At 42.2% G+C, this 25,400-nt stretch overlaps 1 protein-coding gene across 6 annotated transcripts in view; it reads right to left on the reverse strand.

Annotated features, from left to right (window-relative positions):
* Window positions 1–1,175: 1,175 nt before the first annotated feature.
* The window catches only part of RANBP3L (RAN binding protein 3 like), a 45,035-nt gene continuing 20,810 nt past the window's right edge, over window positions 1,176–25,400 (reverse strand). For 2 of the 6 annotated variants that reach the window (XM_090037944.1, XM_090037942.1), the window contains exons 9-15: window positions 21,859–21,943; window positions 17,243–17,345; window positions 14,088–14,218; window positions 13,463–13,583; window positions 12,758–12,900; window positions 10,852–11,044; window positions 1,176–4,457 (exon numbers count right to left, since the gene is read on the reverse strand). In XM_090037944.1, the coding sequence (XP_089894070.1) occupies window positions 4,405–4,457; window positions 10,852–11,044; window positions 12,758–12,900; window positions 13,463–13,583; window positions 14,088–14,218; window positions 17,243–17,345; window positions 21,859–21,943 (829 nt within the window). In that variant the 3' untranslated portion in view covers window positions 1,176–4,404. Of the gene's footprint in view, window positions 4,458–6,818; window positions 7,950–10,851; window positions 11,045–12,757; window positions 12,901–13,462; window positions 13,584–14,087; window positions 14,219–17,242; window positions 17,346–21,858; window positions 21,944–25,400 lie in introns of those variants that run through there. The other 4 variants (XM_090037945.1, XM_090037943.1, XR_016441174.1 and 1 more) reach the window with 3 other exon arrangements.

Below are 25,400 nucleotides of genomic sequence, written 5' to 3' on the forward strand. Positions count from 1 at the left end.
TGGAGTCGCAGGGATGGGGAGCTGTGGGTTGGGAGTAAGGGGTCAAAAGTTTGAGAAGTACTGATCTAAACATTTTGTACGCTTCAAAGAAGCACTCAGGAGTTTCCTGGAGCTCTTCAATTGAGTGGGCACACGACACAATCATCAACATACTGAAGATCAGCATTGGATGCGTTGATTATCTTGGATTTGGATTGTAAATGGTTAAAGAGATTCCCATCCACACGATACTGGATGTTGACTTCAGATGGAAGTGTATCAGCAATGAGATGTGAAATAGCTGCAATATGCATGTTGGTGCATTCACATGACCTTGCTTGATTCCATTTCCAAGCCATTGCTTAGGACAGCTGCTGTCATGTCATCATGAAAAAATCTGATAATATAAAATATTTTTGGCAGACATCCAAATCTCATCAGCATCTTCCACAGGAGTTCTCTGTTAGTTGACTCAAAGGCCATAGTCAGGTCAATGAAAGCCATGTGAAGATCTCAGTGCTGGTTGCAACACTTCTGCAGCTGTCTAGCAAGAAAAGTTCATATCTGTTGTACTTCTGAGTGGTCTGAAATCACACTTGGGTGGAATCTCCTCAGTGAGCAAAGTGAGTCCACTGATCATTGGGAGAGCCTCTAGAAAAGCATCCATGAGGTGTGCAAAGAAGCTTTAGGCTTCTCTATAAAAAAAATCAGGACTAGTTCAATGAGGATTATAAGAAAGTTCACGTTCTCATTAACAGGAAAAGGACAGCCTTGGCAGAAGCCTTCAAAGTTTCAGCTCCAAACAGAAACAAATCACTTATCACCACATTAAAGCCAAGTCCCAGAGGAAAATTCAAGAGTGAAAGAGCAAGTGGTGGGAGGACAAAGCAAAAGAGATTCAAAAGTTTGCCAACAGCCACATGCATAGCACGGCCAATGCTATCTATGGCCTGGCACACTAAAAGTTGTCCCCTGAGGTCCAAGGAGGATGGAACGGCACTTTTTTTTAAAGACAGCTCCACCATCATGGTAAAGCAGAAGAAGCACTTTCAAGAGCTGCTGAACTGAAACTCTGATGTCAAAAACAATACCATCAAACCCATTTCACAACACCCTAAGGACTACCTTACAAATCCACCAATTTATCAAGATACTTTGAAAGCCATTAAGCAGATGAAGAACAACAAAGCATGTGGTCCTGATGGAATACCACCTGAAATTTATAAGCCAGGTAGACAAAAGATCTCTCACAAACTAATACACATCCTTATTATGAAAATCTGGAAACATGAACAGATTTCCAGTGACTTGAAAGATATTCAAGAAAAAATATAGATCAGGTATCATGGTTTTACACTCCTGTCCATAGCTGGGAAGATCCTTGCCCACATTCTCCTCATAGACTTATACATAATAGTGAATTCATGGACTGTGGCATAAATACTGAGTGTAAGACAGAAACATACTGCAAATCATATCACTTCTGGAGAGATTTGTCCCTGAATGATTTGAAATAAAGATGTATACATGTTTTTATATTTATTATTGTAATAACCCTGAATCTATTAGTTCTTTCTGTGTTACAAAAACAACATAATTGGTATCATTTGTATATCAGGACTATTATTATTAACAATTTTAAATTGTCGTCAAATTCCACCAGTACCAACAGTTTTACATAACAGTCCTGCAAATGTTTCTCTTATGCAATAGAATTTAGGAACTTTTTCCAGAACAATTATAGAATAAAACAACGTTGTCTTTTCGTAGTGGAGTTGATTGATTTTTGTTAGCAAAAGTTATTTTGGTGATGTTTATTAGTTATTTATCAGTAATTTATCAGTGATCACTGGTATAATCTTTTACAATATCTATACTTCCTTCATCTATGTCTATGACTCCTGAAAATGAATGTTATCTATATTGACATCGGTATTATTTACATTAATATTAGTATCATTTACATATGCCTAGGGTGAGCTGAACAGCCCCTAGAGCTTTTTTTTTTTTTTTTTACCAAAACCTAGTTCTATGATTTTGGAGCCACGAGGCCACAGTTCTAAATTCTTATTCCTCAGGTGGAAATTTTCTTGCTCTCCAGAAGCTTCATCTCACATTAAACAATGTCCATCACCTTATTTACTTAGCTGAATCCTACACATTGTCCAGATTACTGACTTGACAATTCAGTTCAACAGCAATTTAATTCCTGGGGCCAGTTTCTGTCCAGCCATATATTTGTATGCAACTCTAATGAAGTCTTGTGGTGATACAAGTTATAAATTAGGACAGAAATTGGCACACAGAGTTTACTGCACAAATTCCAATGAAGTGCGATTGTTCATAGGATAAAGAACTTGAAAAAAGCCAAAAACGTTTTCTGAAAAATAAATATTGGAAACAACATCCTCAGTGGGATGGGCGATCCCTTTCTAGTCCACACATCCACTAGAGCAGTCTTGTTGTAATTTACTTTTCGGAACACAGATCAGTTCTTCCTAGCTACTTCAGCCATCAAGCAGATTAATTTAACTGACACCACATTTCAAACAAACAGCACAGACAAACAGTTACAACCAAATTATTATTTTTAAGTGAATATAATGTTTGCAAAAGTAAACACAGCTCTGGAGTTCGAAGTCCATTGTTTAATGAAAGAACAGGCAGTGCACGCTTCCTCAAATTGTCCTGAAAATGCATCTCAAAAATGCGTTCTGGGAAAAAAAACCTTAAGGGGGAAGCAGGCTTTAGTACTGATACTCATTCAGTCCTTAGCCACTCTGCATAGAATATTATCTATATCAGTATCAGTGCCAGGAAAACATTATCACATGGACGGTTTGGTGATGCTGACATGAACTATCAGCTCATTTAATAAAGGGCACCAAAAGCTCTTTGTGATAAGATTTAGGATGTGATTTAGACAGGTAACAGTGTGACTGCCGGACTAGGGTCCTCACCCGTAAGTGGTTCACCTTCAGTAGGGGGATGCCGCTGCTCTCACAGGATTGCTACGGGATCAGAGCAGATCTCTTACTGCCCAGTCCCCACCTTAGTTCTCGCCTGCCATGACTTGATATTAAGTTCAGTTAAGGTCGGTTCGTGGGTGCTCCGCGGCCCAGGATCCCTCAGCGGTCATGTCACGGGGCTCCGCCACCCCTGTACCCTGGCCTCACGCCACCTGTAGTGCCTTCTTTTTTATGGGTCAGACCTCCTGTTCATGGGCTGGTAGTTCCCCTTTTGCCTGGCCTGCCCTCATCGGATTACTCGCGGGCCTGTCTGCTCTGTCCTCTCCTTCCTATGCCCTGTTTGACCCTGCACTGGGTCGCAGCACAGATTGTGCCTCTCTAAAACATCCTTGACCCTATCTTCATCAATATGTCACCTCAGCTGTTCCTGCTTTTAACTGGGAAACAAACCTATAAACAACTTAAAGACCAGCTCCTCAGCCCTTTACTGGCTGAGGATCCTATTTAGACCTCCCCGGGTCCCCTTGGGCAGTATCTAGCCCCCCAACCTCCCTAGTGCACCCTATAGGTTTCTAAACACGGCTGGTTGGCGGCGACCTCCGCCCGACTACACCCTCTCGGGGCTCTCCCGGGTCTTCGCCCCCTCTTGCAGGGTTGCGTCCCTGCACCACCACCCCGGCACTCAACCTGTGGGTCTCGCAGGCTTCAAGTCCGTATCCCGAAGGTCCCTTGTCGGCTGTTCTTCGGGGTTCTCTTTCCTCATGGTCCGTCTCCAGCCACACTGCCCACCTTCACTCGTCCGACACCCTGCAGCCGGCTGTCATTGCTGTTCTCCCCTCCGGCTGAGCGGGTCGTTGCCCCTCCCTGGGGCTCTCCGCGTCTGTTTCTGGGGAAGCTGCCGCCTGCTCCACTCTGGGGCTCTCTGCCCCTCTTCCTGGGGAAGCTGCCGCCTGCTCCGCTCTGGGGCTCTCCGCCCCTCCTGCTGCTGGACCTGGTCCCGGTTCCTCTGCCTCCCCCTTCCTTTCTTCTGCGGCCACTTTTATCCCCGCCGGCTGCCTGCTCCCGATGACGTCATCTTCCGGCTGCGTTTGTATAAACAAGCGGCTGACACGCCACGGGGGTTTCTCCGACGGTGCCGGTAAGTCCCGCTCTAGCTCCCTGGGACAAACAGGATATAGGTCACCATCACTTAAATCATCAGTCCAAATAATTTCTGTTAGAATGGCTACCAATTAGCTGTCAGAAGCACCTAATTTTAATGTCAGGTTTATTGTTCTTTTACTCAGAATTATTAGCTTTCCACTTCTTTTAAAAACTATTTCTGTATTAATACTTAAGGGTCTCAGACCCTACATACCTTATTTCTTTAAATCTCTCAACACCGATGGAAATTTTGCATGCATTGGGTATGTGCTGATATTTTTTGCTGTTAAATACACTCTAGCTCCTTGAAAATCTAAGATGGAAGAATGTTGAGATAGGAGTGGGTCGAAGTTATTGTATTCATAGCTAGAATTGGAACACAGAAGAAGATACCCAGTGACAGTGAACATACAAATTAATTGCTTAGATAAAATATTATTCTACTGTTTTTGATGTCAAAAAATAAAAGCTTTATATTATCAATACTGAATTCCATTTATAAAATGTTAACATATATTAGCCTTGAAAAGCTATGTTTTTAGTGCAGCAATGGTAAACAGCACAAATAATTTAATACATATAGATATCAAGAATAGAAGCTCACACCAAAAATATTTTTAAGACTATATATTTCTATGGCCTTCCAACAGCATAATATCTAATGTCCTACCAAGGAGTTAAAAATAGAAACAAAAACAACATTTCTCTTTTCTACCCCAGCCTTTACGAGGTAGAGCTTTATTCATTTCAAAGTATGTATGTGCATAAGGAAGTATAGCCCTGCTTGGGGAAATGCAATTCAAAGAGTTATGTTTTGCTTAGTTTTCAACAGTTAGAAGCTACACTACATTTTTATATCTTACGGGAATCAATTCTACAGTCTAGGAGCAGCTTCTATGAAAGTATTGTTTCCCACGCACCAGAGAAGTCCTTCAGGTAATGTGGCTATAACAGAGCATTGGAGTGGAGATGTAATCGATACCTAGACATTATTCCATGGAGGATTTTATCATAACAGATTTTGAAACTGCACTTTGTACAGTGGATAATCAATTTAGACAGAGGTGTTCCAGGGCAGTGTTCTCACTCTGACCTCTTACTTAGACATATCTAAGCAGATAGGCTGCTGTATTTTGTAACAGCTGAACGGCAGGGGGGGAGGGGGGCATGTTTCTTTTTTTTTACATAGAGCATTGCTTTGGCCCCTGGCATGACTTGCAATAATCAAATCTGTAAGGCAAATCTATGAGGACTTCTATACAAAAGAGTGAAAATGGTATGGAGGGACACAAACTTCTGGCCACCACAGATGGAAGAGAGCATTGTGCCATTCTTGCTGTTTGGATCTCCAGTGGAACTGATGATTGAGGGGCTATGGACCCCTCAATTTGTGGATATGTCAGAAGTTCAACTCCTTTAAGTAATGCTCTTTTCCTACCAAGAACACATCAGCCTTGCTTCAATTCAGTTCTAGATAACTAGTATTCAGAAACTAAGAATTCTGGAAGACAGTGCTATATTATAAATGAGCTGAGTGTTCAGGTTTTCTTAGGGCTGTTGGTTGTAGTTGTGTTGGTCTAAGGACATAGGCAGACAAGGTTCTTTGGGTAAATGTCATATCTTTTATTAGACCACCTCAAATAGTTGGAAAAATTCTTCTTAGCAAGCTTTCTGGTTTAAATACCCTTCGTATTTAAACCCAAAAGCTTGCTAAGAAGAATTTTTCCAACTATTTGAGTTGGTCTAATAAAAGATACCACATTTACCCAAAGAACCTTGTCTGCCTATGTCCTTAGACCAACACGATTACAACCTATACCCCTGTAATAAAAGATATCACATTTACCCGAAGATGCAGATTTTCTTAGCACTTCAGCGAATGTTGTTACACCAATTCTTGAACAGCTTTATATAAATGTTTATTAAGATGCATGGACTGAACCTTGGTTGGACTTTGGAGACAATAACTATTGAGGTTAAAAACCCATAACAACCCTTTGGCTGTGTCCCAACAAGTGTTTTACGTGCAAGGGTGTGTATTTCCTGCAGGACAAATAGCAGTGGCACATTTTTGTGCTGCTGTTTGTTGTCAAGCACACCCCTGCATGTGTGCTCCAGTGCACAGCAGAGTGACCCTGGTGGGGTAGGGGAGGCTGAAGCCAGCACCTATGCTGGCCCCAGCAGTCTTATCTGGTGTCCTAGGGACCTGCTGGGGCAGCAGTGGTGCTAAGCCAGCCATTTGGAGCCTGGCTGGCAGCCAGAGCATGGTTCCAGCCAGCCAAGCTATCTTTCTGGTGGCACATGCTGCTGCTGTGTGCGCCACACCACTATTTTTTAGTGGCAGATTTTTTTGACACCAGGATCTGTCAGTATCAAAAAAACCAACACACCGCTAACTAGCAGCATGGCAAATAGGTGCATGTGCACCACATGCAGGTTGCAGCACCTCAAACTGCTTTGAGGCACTGAAAACCGCATGTGTGCACTTGTCAGGACATGGCCTCTCTGAGTCCAGAGGAACTTCATGTCACCCATCAGTTGAAGGAAAGCAGTATTTGATAATCATGTATATAAAATGCTACAGAGAGGTTCAGCAAGATGCATAAAGATATATTTTCTTTGTGGACTGGAGTAGTAGAGCACCAATGCTCTGAATGGCTTCTTTGTACTGTGAACTGGTGGCTGACAAGGCATTACAGAGTTTGTTTTTACAGCATCTTAAATCAGTTTGGTTAGCAAAAAAAAGTTTAAATGATGCATAGTAAATTATGGGTTCATTATTGTCAAGTGACTGTATCTTTAGTTGTACTTGGATTATTGTATATGTCAAATTGTATAGTAGGTAATCACATGAAGTGTTGGTGCTTGGTGGCGTATAGTTAACAATAAAACTCATACATTTAACTAGTTTGGCACACATGGTTAAGACATTTTCAGCAGTTCTACAGAAATAGTATATGGATCCACATTTGCAAAGGCCATAAGAGCAGTTAATTATGTAATTACTTGTGTTGTGCAAGCAAAGAAGGTGCAAATAGTTGTGCTTGTGGATATTACAGCTTCATTTTCAGATGCCTCCTTGAAGTTGAGGCCCAATCTTTTTCTCACTGCAGTCAGCAGCAAAACTCCTGCTGACTGTCAGAAGCAGAGTAGGATCCCATTTAAAAACAATCCTATAGCCAAATTCACATCCTGGAGTATTTTCAAAACAAAAATGTTTTGTTTCATTATCAAATACCTTGTTTAATTATAAAGGCTAGTTTCCATAGGCTTTGCTCATTTTACACAGATGTGGACAAATACTTCTGCTTGTGTGTGGACTATAGAATGGGTTTTTGAATGTTATCAGCTATATTCACTGTTTTCAAAAAAGCTACTTTTAAAGTCTTCATAAATGTTTTGTTTTGTGTTATGGAAAACAAAAATAAATAATCACTTCATATAGGAATATCATGAAGTTCATGGCAAGATTTTATCCATCAATATGATGAATAAACTTGATTAGGGATAATGTCCCTTATATTCAGTATCTTTAAATATGCCTAATTCCAAAATCCTGAAACCTTTATAATACTTCTTGAACAGTGGAGGCCATCCTGTCATTCCCATTTCAGTGCAAGGAATGATGACTGGAATCCTTAAAGTGCACGTCAAGTCCTTCTCTGATGTATTAAACTTTTGCAGTCCTGAAAATTAATTTATTTCTTGAAAATCATGGAACAAATGCATCAGATTCCTTCACTCCAGGGACTTATGAGATAAATTTGGTATTTTCAGCACTATGAGCTGCCAGTCTTTGTTCCTGTAATCATTGTCACGAACAGACTACAGGCTGTCTGCGGATCCATCTAGAATGATCTGAAATAGAATTTAAAATACTTGCTTATTCCAGAGTATTCACAGTTTGAATTAAATTGACATTTCATAATAGGTTATAACTTTAAAGTATGTTCTTGGGTTAGATGCATATAATCTAACTAAACTCAGGCATATCCACAAACATTTTTTACAGGACGGCAAGCAATTAAACCAGTGTGATAACTCAGGTCAGATTACTGGTTATTACTTACAGGCATACATGTTTCAGGCCTGATGCTATATGGTGTAGAATGTTATCTAAAGATCTCATTTTACAAAGGAACACTGTTTGGAATTGGAAGTGTTTTCATTACTTCATAGCAGGTACTTCGTAACCTGTGACTGGACCCCAAATACCATAATGCTAGGTTGACTGCATTCTGATTTTTGTGATGGGTAATTTGTAATATGAGACTTAGATTCTCTATACGAGTCATATCATAATATAATGATAGAAAAAGAAATTTGATTTTAATTGAAAATACAGGTTCGCTAAGTGTTACTAATAACCACTGCACATACCACAGAACCCAGAAGTCCAAGTTTGGCAGGATAGTAAAAGAAAAGATTGCTTTCAGCTCTTGTTTTACTCATCATTAGGTTTACAAATTGGCATCTTATTTTTTCTTCACCAGTTTTAAAAAGAGCATTGTTGATGAGGCAGTAATAATGCCAGGGAAGATTAGAAGTTTCTCATTAACCCCTATGATGCAGCTGTTTTAAGAACCTTAAGAAATTTAATCTAGGAGAAAAAAGTGAGATTCAACAGTTGACTGCTTAGACCACATAGAGACATTCAGGGCATTTCTACATGTGCTCCCAACACAGCACAGAGCACTTTTAGCACTAATTAAAAGTGCCCAGTGCTGCATCAGGTACAGGTGTGTAAGGGGCTCAGCATGCAACTGTGCTGAGGAACTGGTGATGGTGTGCTATGAACTAAAAACATATCAAATGTGTTTTAGTTCAAAGCGCACTGCCCACCATTTTTTAAGCACTCACATGCACTGTGCCATTGGTACAACTGCATCCAATGCAGCGCCAGGCATGTTAATTATGTGCTCCAGCAGACTTGATTAATCGAGCCTGCTCCGACACACTGGATTTCCAGCACATCAGAGCAGACTCACTGTATGTGTGTAAGTGCCCTGGGAGAGTCCCTGTGTCTACAGGAGAAACCACAGGTATACAGATGTTCAGGATTTTTTTTCCAGTGCAAAAATGGCTGTTCCAGGAGAAAGATAAAACTGGAAAGAACCAGAGTTAAGTCACTCCCGGGACAGTTTCTCCTGCAAGAGCAAACAGTTGTATGCATTCTGTTCTGAAAGAAGCCATAACAGAACATTCAGCAAGACTGGATTGTATGAATGTAGGTAGACATAGGGGTTTAAGGTGAAGCTGGGGTACTGAAGTTGAAAGCTGCACAGAATGAAGACCCAATTGTTATGAAGATAACAGAAGCAATCAAGATAAAGCAAGAAATGCTAAAAGCCACACAAGAGCTATGTTGAAAGTTACCATACATACTATTATCATTGACCATTTGGAGAAAAATGAAAGATAGAAGTGTGGAGGAAGTGGCTAGGAAAAAACAGAGATAGCATTATTATCCTTTAATCTTGTGCACTGTTACACAGATCTGAGATTTAGTTTGCCGTATCACTGTTGCATCAGAAATCTTTGCAAACAAATAAATATTTAACTTGCAAATCTGCAATCCTACACTGTTTTGACCTTAACATTCATCTCAACTTTTGTGAAAGAACAAAGAGTGCTTACTATCAATAATTCTGGGAAGGAACTTGGCTTATACAGAGTTTTCAAATTAGTAGAAACCCTTTGAAAAATGAAATGGAGGCTACTTCAGAAGGATACAGAGAGGGTTTGATTATTTGGGGATAAAAAGAGAATTCTCAGCGCTCAGAATTTTCCTGTTGCTGAAAGGAAAAATGAGTACTTGGAAAAAAACCTGTTGTGTAACAGCAGCACATTTTGTTTAGAAAAACTGAATGCTACTGAAATACTGTTAGAAAACAACTGATCATAGGAACAAGTACTGTAAACTCTTATATTTTTGCTAAAAGGCCTGTTTGTTTTCTAAAAGTAAACAGTCACTCAAGACTGTTACTTGTACATGATTTGATGCTTTCTGAATAGTTATATGAAAATCTGCTCTTTAAAAAACATAACAGGAGACAGTGGGCAGTTGAGTATCAAAGAGAAATGTAATATGGCTAGTGATAAATCAAACATCAAAAAGCAATTTCCACCCAGAAGAGGGAAGAGCAGTTTGCAACATGTGCCTCCATAAGGCAGTTCTGGCCATGCAGAGATATTCATAAGGAAGTATTCCCTACCTTCTGCTAAGATTAGGGGAGATTTAAACTCGGGCCATTGTATCTCTACTGTACTTCGACTTGTCTACAGTTGTTTTCAGCCACTTTGTGGACTATGCAAACTGCTCTGAAGTGGAGGTTGTAATTAGCTTTACTTCCTCCTTTAGGTAGCCTCTTCACATTTCAAGGTGCCTACTTCTCCCAGCTGGTTGTATGCTAAGTTTAGGTACACAACTATGTTCGTTCGAATAACTCTCCTAGGGCTAGGTGCCTAATTTTTAAGTATGCCAAAATATAAGTTGGTGGCATCTGAGGGCCCAATCTAGAACTGGCCCTCAGCATTTTGCCTAAGAAGGATTCTAGTTATAAAGATTAAAGACATTTGTTCCACAAGAAGTTGGCCCTGTTGAATGTAGCCACTTAAAATGATAAAACTCTAGTTAACTGCTGGAGTGAGGTCATCACAGCATAGGGACTTTGATGGAAAGCAAAAGGAAAAATGAAAACTGTAAAAATGAAGCCACAAAACAAAGGGGCGCAGACCTCCTACAGAGATTTCTGCTTACCTGATTTATTGCTGCTCACTTGACTTATTTCTTCCTCCTCTTCATCATCACTGCCACAGATTAGTGTACAAAAGGCTGTTTCTGGCTCCGTATCTTCTTGATTAGTATCTGATTCTTTTTCCACAAAGCTTTGCAATGCAACAAGACGGTGGTGTATTGCTGCATACAGGTATCCAACGTCTTTTGAACTTGCCTGTATGAAACAAAATGCACAGTGCTTTGAAGAGAACAGAAAAGTAATGCTGTAGCTCAACGATCGTTGAAAAACAGACACAGTTTTCAAGTACTTGAAAAGAGCAAAAAATCTCTTCTGAAGAGATGCTGTCTTTCTGTATCCAAATAATTTCTACAAGACAAGGGAAGGCAAGGTCTAACAGTCACAAACTACTGGAAGACCATTTTAGACTGGACAACTTCTTTACCATCCGAGTCTCCAGTCTGGAATAGATTCCCCCAAGAAGTGGTGCAACCACTTACTCTGGATACCTTTAAGTTATGCTTGGATGCTTATCTTGCTGTGGTCATCTGACCCAAGCTGACTTCCTGCCCCTTGGGTAGGGGGCTGGACCCAAAGATCTCGCAAGGTCCCTTCCAGCCCTAATGTCTATGAAATCTAAGCTTCTAAGTTACTGACTTTTCAGAAGCTTAGATAAACATGACATTATTTTCATTTAAGTGGTTTAGAGTTTATTAAAATGTACGCACTGATTGCTTTCCATCTTGATATAACAGACAGAGACTTAAAATAAAAATGATGCAGCTTGGTTAATAGCTAAGTTTTTTTTTTAAACACTTCCTATTCCAGATTCACTGCAGTTCCACACCAACAAAACACATTTCTAACAATAACAACACATAGAAACTTTCACACACACACTATATAATACACATACACACAACTATAGATATACATACATTAGTATATCTGTATAGTATAGATATAAATTATTTATGTATAAATAAATATATATGTTTAGCATTTTTGCTTACAAGTGGGGAACAAAGAATTAACAATCAAAACGGCTTTTCTTTAACAAATCTAAAAGATGTCATGACCTCTTCTAGTGAAGGTGAAAGGCAGCAGATAATTGAAAGCTTGTCTGCTGGGCCCTGATTCTCTAGCACTTTGAATCATATGGCATTATTTATCCTTATGCCAATTGTTTTATTCTCCCAGTTTGTACAAATGTAAGTAGTCACACTGAAAAGTAGTAGAGTATCAGCATCTTTTTTAGGTTGCTCATGTTTGCAGCACAGCATTCCTTTCACTCCAATTTACATAAAACCCACTAAAAGCCACGTGGTTGGGAATTTCAATAGCAAATGTCATCATCACCCCCAAGTCATTTGTAGCATTCTAAGTACAAAACCAGTCTAAGATTGCAAATATGTTAAAAATTATCTGACCAAAATAGCTGTTTATACTGGTAATTTTTATATTTCTGTACTGTAAACTCCATCTGACTAAAGAATCTTGTGGACAGCCCCTTTTGCTCTTTCTGTGGCTGTAGGTATTACTACTTCTACTTCTCATGAAGATCACTTTGAATAACATCCCCTTTGCCATATAACTGCTGATATGAAGGATATTAACATTAAAAGACAGTGCAAATATCCAGCACCAGAGAGCAGCCAGTTCTGTGGGCTCTCAACATGTCAAACTGACCTTTTGCATCATTGCTTTAGTGAACCCTGCTGGGTGCCTAATGCACTCATCTGATCACCTACAGCTGTAAGGATAGCTTTAATCTTTGTACAAGACTTCCACTGCCACCAATGGTAATTCTTCATCCATTTTAAGGCTTTACTATAATGATGATTAATACAACAAAGCTGGAAGCTTCCCAGAACAAGGAGTTGAGTCAGATTGCAAAATTTCTGATAATGGTTTTGGTTTTTCTCCTACCTGTATTAGAAATACTTTAACAGAACAGTCTTCTTGGTCCACTGCAGTAATGCACAGACTCTTGTGATTTCCTCTCTCTATCATCATCTGAGGCCAGAGTTTAGTGTTGAGGATCAGTCTCAAGCTGCCTTGATTTCTCATAACTAAAAAACAATGATTGCATATATCAGATTCTATGAAAACATCCTCCCTTTACTATTGCAGCACAGCTCTCTATTTTTGCATTTCACAGAATTATAACCTGTCCTTTTTTCAGTGGCCTTTAAACAATCAGTTTTAATGTATCAAAATCAAGTTCCTCTCAGTATTTTATATTCTTGGCTTATGAGATAACAAAACTTTCTTTTAAAACCATATATTGCAATAGAAGAAACTCCAGTTTGGTAAACAAAACATCCCAGAAGTCATTTGGAAGCAGCACTGCCTTTGGAAAACCTGAATCAGTGAAAGAATAGTTGTACTAAAAATATCTTGCAGTAGAAATATATAGTGCCTAATGACATCAATAAGTGCCCTCATACAGCTTAGCAAAAAAACCCTGTAGTGGCAAGTGAGGTTTGTGGACAGCTAATTTTATCATGAAGTATTTAAAAGACTTTCAGCAACTTCATATAAATAAAAGTTGACTACAGAGTTGCTAACATGCTAAGATTCAGTTGACTATGGCAAATTATAGCATGATTTAGAAGTGAGATGAAAGGTTACCTAGCCTTGATTGTAACATTCCACATCTGTTGCTTGAAGTGTCATTGAGCCTCAAGGATCCTCTGCCTCTTTCAGTCCAGGATAATGATAGTTTATTAAACACGTAGAGCTTGCAATTGATCTAATGGGAAAATAATTTAGAAACTAATTGAACTGGAAAGTTGTTTCACAATGGCATTTGTTTACATTGTTGATGCCTCTGCGGTACAACTTTTTATATTACAGTTTGTATCAAGTTAGACATTTTTCTAAAAAGTAAAATGAATATTGGGTTAATTCTAGCTGGGTGTTACATCTCTCATAATTTAAGAGGTTTTAATTTTTGGTCCTAGGGTACAGTGACCTACTCTGAGGACAGTTATAAACAGGTAACAGCAGAAGGAGGTTGTGGAACATGATCACTTGGTAGAAAAACTATATTCAGTACAGACAATATAAGATAAAAATCTGCATACCAGCTTGTGAGAAGATTAGTTTTAAAAAGATACATTTTAAAGGGGAAAATGTATACAGATAGTTTGTTTGCTACCAAAGTAGTAGTATATGTTCATGTTAGCGTAAGTTAGCTATGATGTGATTCAAAACGTAAAAAATATTCATCATGCAGTCTTCATGAACTGCATACCTGTAATACATTGTGTTCTGCTTCTTCTCCTGTTATAACTTCCACTTTATTTAGCAAATATTTCTGTGTTGGTTTAGCAATATAAGCAGCAGCTGATTCAGCTAGTGATGCACTCTCAGCAACAACTGTTTCTAAAGGAGAATAAAAAGAGAAAATCCTGAAATGTTTATAGATGGGCTGTTTTACCACATCAACAGAAATGCATGTTTTCATGGTCCATGACTTTGTATGTTCCTCATGGTGCTTGATATCAGCCAGTGCATTAATAACTAGTTGTGTATTGTAGTATGATTATTTTTCATTAAGGCTGTGGACCTGAATACTGACTTTCCTTTGACTCCAAAAGTCTCTGTACAGAATCACAGCTCTGCCCTAAAGAATGATTTTCAGGATCAGAGCCTACATGATTAAAATTTGAGTTTGTAAATTAAACTGTTTTGTCATATTTTCAGACAATTAAATAATAAAAGACATAAATCCCATACATCACTGACACTCCGGTTAATACAATCCAGTATACTGTTGCCTTTTTTTTGTAAAAAGAGCACACTGTCAGTTAATATTCATTCTAGAGTTCATCGTAACACCCAGGTGTTTTTCTGCAGTGCTGCAGCCCAGCCAAACATTCCCCAGTCTATATTTGTGCATGCAATTATTTCATCCCAAGTGCAAGACTTTGTACTTGTCCTTGAATCTCATCTGACTGACTGTAGACAATTTTTTGAGTCTATCCAGTTCATTCTAGATCCTAGCTCTGCCCTCCAGTGTGTCTAAAACTCCACCCAACTTGGTGTCATCCACTAATTTGCTAAGTGTGCATTCAGTCCCATTATCCAGATCATTAATGAATATGTTGAAAAACACTGGACCCAGGACAGACACCTGGGGAGTCCTACTTGATACCTCCTCATAACTAATTATTGGACCATTGATGACTACTTGTTGGGCACAATAATCCAACCATTTATGAATCCATATTACGGTATTTTGTCTAATTCATATTTTCTTTGCTTCTTAATGAAAATGTTGTGGGAGCCAAGTTAAAAGCCTTGCTAAAGTCAAGGTATATAACATCCACTGATTTCCCTTCATCCACAGAGCCTGGGACCTTATCATAGCAGGAAACCAGGTTGGTCAGGAGTGATTTGATCTTGCTGTTCCTGATCACCTTGTTCTCCTCTAGCTCCTTCGTGATAGATTCCTCAAGGACTTGCTCCATGGTCTTTCCAGGTATCAAGCTCAGGCTACAAGTCTCAGGTCTGTAATTCCCCAGATCTTCCTTCTTCTCTTTCTTAAAAGATGGGCACTATATTGCCCTTTTCCGGTCTGGGACCTGTCTTGACCTCCCGGGGAGGTCATGCTAGAGGTGATGCACTGAGCGGGCAAATGCCCCACCTCCCAGGTTTGTTTCTGGGGTAGGGAAGGATGCAGTGTGTCCACTGTGGGGCTCAGGGCTCCCCACTCTGCTGCCCTCCCCCCAGGGGCCAGGGCTTGGGCACTGCTGGTCAGCTGTGGCTAGCACCTGTCTGCACCTGGATGCAGCCATCAGGTCCTGTAGCCCTAGCAGCTGGGGCCCCCTCCGGCAGGGCTGGGCAGGCAGGGGGCTATCAGTCAGGAGCGAGGGGCATCAGCAAGGCCAGGGGACTGCGGGTTAGGAGTGAGGGTCACCAGCAGGGTAAGGGGGCAAGGGGAGCTCTGATTTTCCATGATAAAAACCCAAAATCAAATGCTAAAATGATAGGTGTTTAGAATTTATTTCATTATAATAACTGAAGTACCGGTGGGCTTCCAAACTGCTTTAAATTGTAAATATATCAATAAAACATTGTGTTCCATTGAGACCTATATATATATATATAGTTACATTTCATTTTAATCATGGAAAAACATAGATTTGGGGGGGGTTAATCAGAGAGTTTGCACTTTTTAAACAGAGAAAAACAGGATCCTTGGTCAGAAAGTAACTGGGCCTATTTGTGAAAAATTAAGTTAAAAAAGGCATTAAATACCTCACCCTTTTCTGCATCATCCGTAACTAGATTGCATTCCACATTCTGTAAGGACTCTATGGTTTCTCTGATCTTCCTCTTACTTTTAACATCCTTGTTGAATCCATTTTATGTCCCTTGCCAGCTGCATCTCAAATCATGTCCTGACCTTCCTAATTTTCTCCCTGCACGTCCATGCAGTGCTCTTATACTCTTCCCTATTATGATGGCCAAGTTTCTATTTTTTTGTAGGATTGTTTTTTGAATTTAAAGAGATTTCTGTCAAGTCAGACTGGCCTCCTGTTGCATTTCCCAGTCTTCCATCTTATCAGGATAGCTTGCTCCTATATCATTAAAAAGGGTCTCTTTTACAGTGGTCCTGCATTCCTTTTCCCCTCTGACCTGGGTCCAGTGGGATCCTGTCCACCTGTTCCCCAAATTTGATAAAGTCTGTTCTTCTGAAGTCCAGTATCCTTATTCTGCTGCTCTTCTTCTTTCCTTCCCTGAGGATCTTGAACGCTATCATTTCACGGTCACCCAAGTTACCTTCCACCTCACATTCTCAACTAATTCCTTCCTGTTTGTGAGCAACAAGTCAAAAAGAGCTTCCCGCCTAGCTGGCCTCTCTATTACCTGTATCAAAAAGTTATCCCCAACACAATTCAAGAATTCACTGAACTGCTTTTGCACTGCTGTGTTTCCCTCCCAGCAGGTGTCCTGGTAATTAAAGAAACTCATGAAAACCAGGTCCTGCAATCTGAAAGCTTCTATCAATTGTTTAAAGAAGGCCTTGTCCACCCCTTCTTCTTGGGTCTGAAGCAAAAAGCTCATAAGCAAGTTCTTGCTTAGAATGTATTCACAAAACATTCAGGATCTACTTTCAAGTAAAGAAGAAATTTATCACATACTTGACCTATTTGTGAGTGACTCTCAAACAGAAAAATGGTCTCAATGAATCCAATAATAAATCATTCCCTCTGAATTTAGTCCAGTGTTAGTCCTATGTCATAAGCTATGACAGCTACTTACATTTCTGGCACACCTCCCAGCAGTACGCTTTGAAAATGATGACAATTACTGAAACTTCACTAATTTGATGTCTTTTATGGTACACTGAAATGGATGTAATATTACAATTAACTGTATTTGCCAAGAAATAATGCTTACTTGTATGTGGAAAACAAGTCTGAAAAGATTCTGTGTGTGTGGTTGTTCTTTCTTTCTTGCCTGGATCCATTTCATTATGAAGCTTGGAACATTTCTGAGGAGTCTAGAAAAACAGAAGAAATAAGGTACACTGTTTAAGTAAAGTTGATATGTTACCTGACTCCAGCAGCAAGCTGAAAGATCAAGAATGCATTGGATTATAATAAATATCAGAGACGAATGTAATGAAGATAAGACATATTAGAGTGGTTATGTAATAGACCAATGGGCAAACTTCACACCTATATACAAAAGCTGACATTGGATTATTGTGGCAAACCATTCCTATCCTATCAGTCCATAGTAGGAATTTGAACATGAAAAACATAAAGTTCATTGAGCCTATGCTGTAGTCCAGTGGCGGGCAATTACTTTGGGCAGAGGGCTGGTTACTGAGTTTTGGCAAGCCATTGAAGGCCGCATGATAGGCAGCTGGGGCAGATAAATATTCATTTTCTAAATTTCTCAGAGGCCCCAGGGGCTGCACAGAATGGCCTGGTGGGCCACATCCAGCCCGTGGGCTGCATTTTGCCCACCCCTGAAGTAATCTCTTCTTAAATTCAGGGAACTAAATCCACAAAAATATTTAGGGTTTTGTTACACGTGCTCTGGGGGTAGGGGAGTTCTGAGAGCTGCTCTAAGTAAAGTGCACAGAGTGTCTTGTGTATCAGCATCCCCACGTTTCAAAATGGTGGCAGGGGTACTTTACCTAAAGCTCAAAGGGGTGCTTTACCTAAAGCTTGACACCAAGATCTGGGGCAAGGTGGGCACACTAGAGGGGAGGGACAGGATACAGCTGGACCTGGACAGGTTACAGGAGTGGGCAAATGAGAATAGGATGGGATTCAATACTGACAAGTGCAGGGTGCTGCACGTGGGGAATAAGAACCAGCAGCATACCTATAGGCTGGGGAACTCCCTTCTCGAAAGCACAGAGGCAGAAAGGGATATCGGTGTCATTATCGATTCCAAAATGAAGATGGGCCGCCGATGTGAGGACACAGTCAGTAAAGCCAACCGCACCTTGTCATGCATCCACAGATGCATCACAAGCAGGGCCAAGGAGGTCATCATCCCCCTCTATGCGACTGGTCAGGCCACAGTTGGAGTACTGTGTCCAGTTCTGGGCGCCGCACTTCAGGAGAGCTGTAGCCAGCATTGAGAGGGTCCAGAGGAGGGCCACTCACATGATCCAGGGACAGCAGGGCAGACCCTATGAGGAGAGGCTATGGGACCTGAACCTGTTCAACCTTCACAAGAGAAGGCTGAGAGGGGACCTGGTGGCCATCTACAAACTTACCAGGGGGAACCAGCGGGGAATGGGAGAGACCCTGTTCACCCGTGCACCTCCTAGAGTAACAAGGAATAACATCCACAAGTTGTTTGAGAGTAGGTTCAGGCTGGATATTAAAATACACTATTTCACTGTCAGGGCAGCTAGGATCTGGAACCAACTTCCAAGTGAAGTGGTGCTGGCTCCTACCTTGGGGGTCTTTAAGAGGAGGCTTGACAATTACCTAGCTGGGGTCATATGAGCCCAGTATTCTCTCCTGCCCGGGGGTGGGGGGGGGTCGGACTTGATGATCTGCTTAGGTCCCTTTCAACCCTACATCTATGAATCTATGAAATTATGAAATGACTAATCAAGTCTGCTCCAACACGCTGTAATTCCAGCATGTTGCAGCAGCCTCCTGGCACATCTACAGGCACTCTGGGGTGCCTAAGGCCTTGTTACACCTGTCACAAATGTTGATGGGTGTTAGTGCTAGTGTGAGTTTGGCATAGTCACACTTCAGGCCAGCAAGGGCCTGGAGGGCTGAAAGGTAAGAATCCCTCTCCTCCCATTCCAGGCTTCACCCCGGGGTTCCCCAATTGTCCCTACCCCTCAGGGTTCCCCCAAACCACCCCCCCACCCCCACCTACTTGTAGCTGCCTGGCTGTCTGTCACAGAGGAGCAGGCAGGGAAGTTAACCTGGCTGTCCAGTCACCGATGCCAGGCTACTGCTCTTCTTGGGGCTGAGCCCACCCAGACAGCAGCAGTGGAGCAGGTAGCTTAACCCTTCCCTGCCTGCTGCCCTGGGACAGACAGCATGGACAGCCACAAGTAAGGACGGGGAGGTGGGGCAGTGAGTGGGGACCTGGGGTGCTGGAGGGGAGGTGGAGCAGTGGGCCTGATCCAGGCCAGTGGAGGAGAGGGGATGAGTGGTGTCCCCCACTCCCAACCTACAACCCCCCCATCCTTGCTGATATTCCCAACCCATACTCCTCTGGCACTGCCTTTGTCCTGTGCTCCTGACTTACAGTCCCCCAACCCCCTGGTGCCCCTCATTCCCAAGCCAGAGCCCCCCAGGCCTGCCAGTGTCCCTCACTCCTAACCCGCAGCCCCCTGTCTCCCCAGCCTGCCGGTGCCCCTCACTCCCAACCCGCAGCCCCCTGCTCCCCCCAGCCCTGCAGTGGCTCCCAGCTGCCCCACCCCTGCAAACAGGTGCTCCAGCTGTCATGCCACCAGGCCGGCCACGCAGCTCTCTGCTGCCCCCAAAGGACCCTCCTTTCCCCTTTCTGTGCTGGAGGGACAGGTGCCTCCCTCACCCTGCTGCAGCCCTGACACCCAGACAGCTTCCCCTGCCATCCCTCACAAATCCATCCCCTCCACGCACCCCTGCCACACACACACACACACATACACACACACACACTGACAGTCCCCAAGTCCTAGCCCTCCAACCTCTGCCCCGACAGACTTACCTGCAACGAGCTACTGGGTCTGCTCCCACCCTGCCTGGCTGCATGTGGCCATGTGTGTTCATGCATGCATATACATGTGATGTCCCCTACCTCCAGTCACCCTCCCCCTGCTTCCCCCAGTCCTAAGCAGCTTCTTGCTAGGGCAAGCCAGGAAGTGTCAGAAAAAACTTTGATGCTGAGCACAGCAAAATCCTGGACATTTGTTGATATTTAAGAAAACAAAACACCTAGATGGAGATGGGCAGACCCAAAAAGAGGACATGTCCGGAAAAATCCGGATGTATGGTAACCCTAGGTAGTTATGTCCAGACTGCAATCCTGAAAGATGTGATTCAGTTGTTACCTAACCCTGGAGGCATTAAAACACATAGGCACTAGGGCCGTGTGAAGCTTCAATCCCTGATTTGATTCAGTGGAGATCTGGCCTGATTCAGTAGCCGAATCTCCAAATCTGAATCGAATCAGGAGAGCCTTTAATCTCTCCGAATCGAATTGGAACCCTCCGAGTCAACTAGGAGAGATTTGGAAAGATTCATCAATTTGGACATGGACACAGCTTTAAAAGTTTTTTCTACATAACTCAAGGTACCAGGCAGCTCATGAATGTTGTGATGCTGGGGCAGATGTAGCGTCCCACAGGCACTTGGTAACAGACCCAGAAGTGGACCAGAAGCATGTCTGGTCCACTTCTGGGTCCACTGGGGAGCACGTAGGGAGTGGAGGGCAGGGAATCCTGCACCCCTGTGGCTCAGCAACTGGTGCCTCCTGGGTCTGGGGTTGGGGGGGACCCGGGGTCCTCCCGCGGCCAATCACTGAGCTAGGGGGGCCCAGATGGGGGTCCCCCAGCACACTCCCTGGCAGACTCAGAAGTGGACCAAAAGTACTTCTGGTCCACTTCTGGGTTTGCTGCCAAGCACATGGGGAGGCACCCTGCGCTCCTGTGGGATGCTCCATCTGCCCCAGCATCGCAGTGTTCATGAGCCATGCCTGGTACCTCGAGGTATGTAGAAAAAACATTTAAAGCTGTGTCTATTCTCTGAATCAGCACTGAATCTTCAGATTCAGATTCATCCTAATCAAATTGGGGACTGTGATCCGAATCAACAAATCAAATCACAGTTCCCAATTTGGGCCAAATCTGAACCCAAATCGAATACAGCCTGTTTCACACACCTCTAATAGGCACTTCAGCTTCTTACGTATCTTCCAAAAAAGTCTGCGACTTGACAGTGCTGAGCAGATAGATGTCTAACATATAAATAAACCCTACCAAGGGTCATAAACTAGGCTTTCCTCCACCTGTCTTGGCTGGTCACACCTGATATGTTAGACAGTCTCAGTTCTTGTCCAAAGGATCAAGCTATGCATAACAGTTGGAGAAAAAGGTGGCCACTTTTTAGACAGTTATTGACTAGAATGTGGGAAACCTAGGTTCAGCTCCTTCCTCTGCCTGAAGGGATTCAAACCCAACATCTGCCATCCAAGTAAGTCCTTAACAACCAACCTGTAGGCTATGTGGTGTATAGCCACTCTCATTACTTCCTGTAGAGGCTGTTCCACTTCGTGTGGTTTCATTAAGTATTTATTCAGCCAAGAAAGAAAGAGGGCACCTGACTACAACTTCATAGGTAGGGCACTTGGCTGAGAAAGGCAAGACCCAGACGCCCCTGTTCAATCAACATTCACCCAAAAATGAACAGTTTATGGGATTCAAATTCACCCAATTTTTAAAAGGGACACAGAAGAATATAGAAATGATCATTCTCTGAGATATTTTAAGATGGTAAGTAGATTTGGCTGGGCTATAGTATGTCAATATTCATAAGCCTTACCAAAACTCTCTCAACCATGTTTTCTCCAAACACAAAATCAGATTTGCTATGGTTTAAAATACTTCTGTCTTCAACAAGATGATTTCTAGGGGAACAAAATAAGTGAAACATATTATTGAGATCTTTGTAAAATGTATAAATATAACACTAACTATCTGAATTTTCTTTCTCAGCCATTCCATTAAAACAAGGCGGTGGCCAACTTGGAACCATATGGAAAACTTCACTTTAAAAAAAATGAAGGTATTATGATACCCTGTAGTTCACACAGAAGAATATGAATGTTTCATATGATTACAAACGGTAGTAAAGCCATCAGCTCCAAGCTGTGTATGGTGTCCAGGCCCAGGAGCACAGTAAGAAGAAAGACATTGTGCCTCTGTGAAGCACACTTCTTTCCTGTGTTTTTCTTGCTCCAGAAAAGTAATATTAGGAAAAAACTACAGTCGTCCTTACGCTGGCTTAGCTGTGCTTCTGGTAAATTCACCCATGTCATCTGCTCCATGCCCATTTGCTTGGAGATTTGGAGGAGGGACATGCACGCTTTTGTAGTGCACTACGACTGGAAGTCCACACAACTCATGCAGAGACCTCTTACTCCCCTGCACAAGCATATGGGTGATGTGGCAGCCTATGTACCACATGTACTTTCTTTTGCTTAATCTTTGCGTTTTTCATCAAATCATTACACGGGTACATAAAAAGGAAGCAGGAGGTGAACAAAACCAGACACTTGCTAAACTTTGAATATATTTACACTGGAAAGCATCAAACACATTCAGGCTCATGTTCTTTTCCCATACTGTGCTATTAATTCATACTGAAAGTCCTCAGTTCATTTCCCAGGGTGATTATAACCTGAACCCACAGGCTCTGGTCAGGTTCTGTGAGTTTGCGCCTGTCCCAGCTGATATCTGCTTCCCTGTATGGTCAATTTTCAGCATGGTTGCAGTATACTTGTGAGATACACACTGTCCTTCTCTAGCATTCCCACAGTTCCCAGTTCCTGAGTCTTCCAGCCCCTCTGTGCACCTCCCTTTCTGAATAGCAGTTTATATTTTTCTTATTAGGTGTTTATCACCTCTTTCTCTTGGCTGGGTAGTCACAGTACTGAGTCATAGTACCAAGAGTGAATCATGTATCTCATGCAACTGTGATGAAAGGTAAAAGAAGCAAGCCAGAAGTCAGATAATGTCCCTGGCTTCTTGCCTATCAGGCATTTTTCGGTGCTCCAAGCATGGAAACAACTGTCTCTCGCTACCTCATTCCTTTTTCTTTTTTTTTTTTTGGTGGGGGGGTTTGGAGGGGAGGATGGGGCAGTTAGGGAAGGGAGGCCTCTTTATATACAGGGGAAAGAAATTCCTGATAGATAGCCAATGAATTCAGAATTAGGAAGGATTTGGGGTTCCTTAGCTATGATTCGCTTCGGTTAACGGTAGACACTATATATGGAGTTTTCACAGCAGTTTGCTCTCCTTCCATCTCTACCCCAGCACCAAGTACACCCCAAGATGGCTACCAAGTGGGAAAAAGAAATGAAAACGCATAAGCCAAGTACTGCATTTCACAGTATTGCCTTATTGCTTTTATCTGCGCTTGCAGAAACAGATATTTCTTACAAGTTTTTACATATCAAAGATTTTTTTCAAATGCATTTTTCAGTCTGATCCATGGAAATAAATGAGCAATTGGCAGTCCTCCAGTAACCAAAGATGCAATGCTTCCAGTTCCCTCCGCACCTTCCACCTCCCAGAGCAGGGACAGAGCCCAGGTGTCCTGGGTCCTAGCCATGCCCCTGTTCACTAGCCCCCTCCTGGCAAGTCAGGGGTATGCAGGCAAGAAATGGTATTAACACTTAACACGTGACCACTCACAGCAAGTTCTAACTTTAATGCTGCTTAACGCTTCATAGATTTAGTATAGTCGAAGTGTAACATAAACTTGCCTTGTGCTAAAAGTCAGTAAAAGCCAGTTCAGTCTTTGCAAGCCTCCTTTGATGGATACTATCCAGCATTGAGAAGACAGCACTATTTTCCTGTGAAGGTACTTTAAACATTCACCATTTCTGTGAAGATAAATGACTAAATCCCTCAGCAGCCTTCTACAACTATGGTGTTTCAGCCTAGCTGTGTGCCTGAACCCCAGTTATATGATCAGGGCTCAGTGCAGTAGGGCAGATAAGGATGCAAGTCCCTAGAACTGTCTTTTTGGTGTGCCCCAAGTGCCAGACTGCTTGGGCATGGGTGAAGCCTCCCCAAGAGGGTGCAATCTATGAACTATGGCTTGTAGTTGGTAATGTTTTAAATTGTATTCAGTGTTTTTCTTTGTTTTCCTTGCCTTTGTTTTCTGTAATAAATGTATCCTCCGTTTACACTGCTTGCAAGGACAGGTTTTTTGTTTATGTGAGGCACCCTAGTAATTTAGTGGTTCCCAGGTGGTCTGGGTTGGGACTTGAGCCAAGGCAAAGTATATTTAGACCCCAAAATTGAATCCAGCCCTTGTTGCCGCCAACCAGTGCCTGGCAGAAGGATTACACTTATGTGGGCAGTTGCCATACAAGTGACTCATTTAAGGAGTTCTTCAGTTTTCTCCATATGAAAATACTTGCCTCAAGTTTCACAGATGTTGTGCTGGGTGTAAGAGGCTCCTCTCACACATACAGTGTCCTGACTATTGGCATCCAAACAGTTCTGGAGTCAGTATCATTTCACCATCATCCTCCCACATATGTACTCAGCCATCATTCTGCAACTGCTAAGACTAAAACTGCATGTTCTGTGTTGCCTTATGCTTCCTGGGAAAGCCATGGCATGGGAGGACAACCTCTGTCTCTCAAATAACCAATGAACTTGCACCCCATTGATGATCCTGGCATGAAAGGGAGTACAATTCTAACAGTCCAAGCAAATAAAATACCAGAACTCCTCAGAGTACTGGTGCTGTGCACATGCTAGTGCTTCCCACACCTGTATGCACAAACCCTCGATTGAGGTCCATTAACATCTGCAGATGAAATAGTAACCCCTGCAGTTAACATATTCAATGGCTTATGAGGGTGGCAGGGACTATGAGCACGTGTGCCATCAATGGCTGTTTGGAAACCCTATGTTTTGAAAGCTAACTTTTATTTCAGGCATATTTCCAATGTTGACAATCCCTAGGTCTAAACACATACAGTCAAAAAGCTCGAGACTGAATTGATCTTCACAGGTTAGTCTAACCTGCAGAGATTGAACCGATAAGCAAGAGAACAGACATTCACTTCTGATTCCGGAAATGCAAATAAACGCCTCCAGTGCCCCAGGCCAGAAGGTGGGGTAGGGGGCGGGGGAAGGGGAGCACTAGAGCATGCCTCCCTGCTCAGCTGGAGCAGACAGCTTGAGCGGAAACTAGTCCACCCACCCTGCAAGAGGAGGTTTGTGGGTGAAGTGCAAAGCATCCTGGGATGCTAGCAAACTGTAAGTTAACTTGAGTCTGGAGGGGAATCTGGGACAAAAGTTCAATAAACTAATTTAACTTAAATCAGTTAAGTCTGATACTAC

This window comes from Crocodylus siamensis, chromosome 3 (genome assembly GCF_052110815.1).
Source record: "Crocodylus siamensis isolate JL-2025a chromosome 3, ASM5211081v1, whole genome shotgun sequence".
NCBI lineage: Eukaryota > Metazoa > Chordata > Crocodylia > Crocodylidae > Crocodylus > Crocodylus siamensis.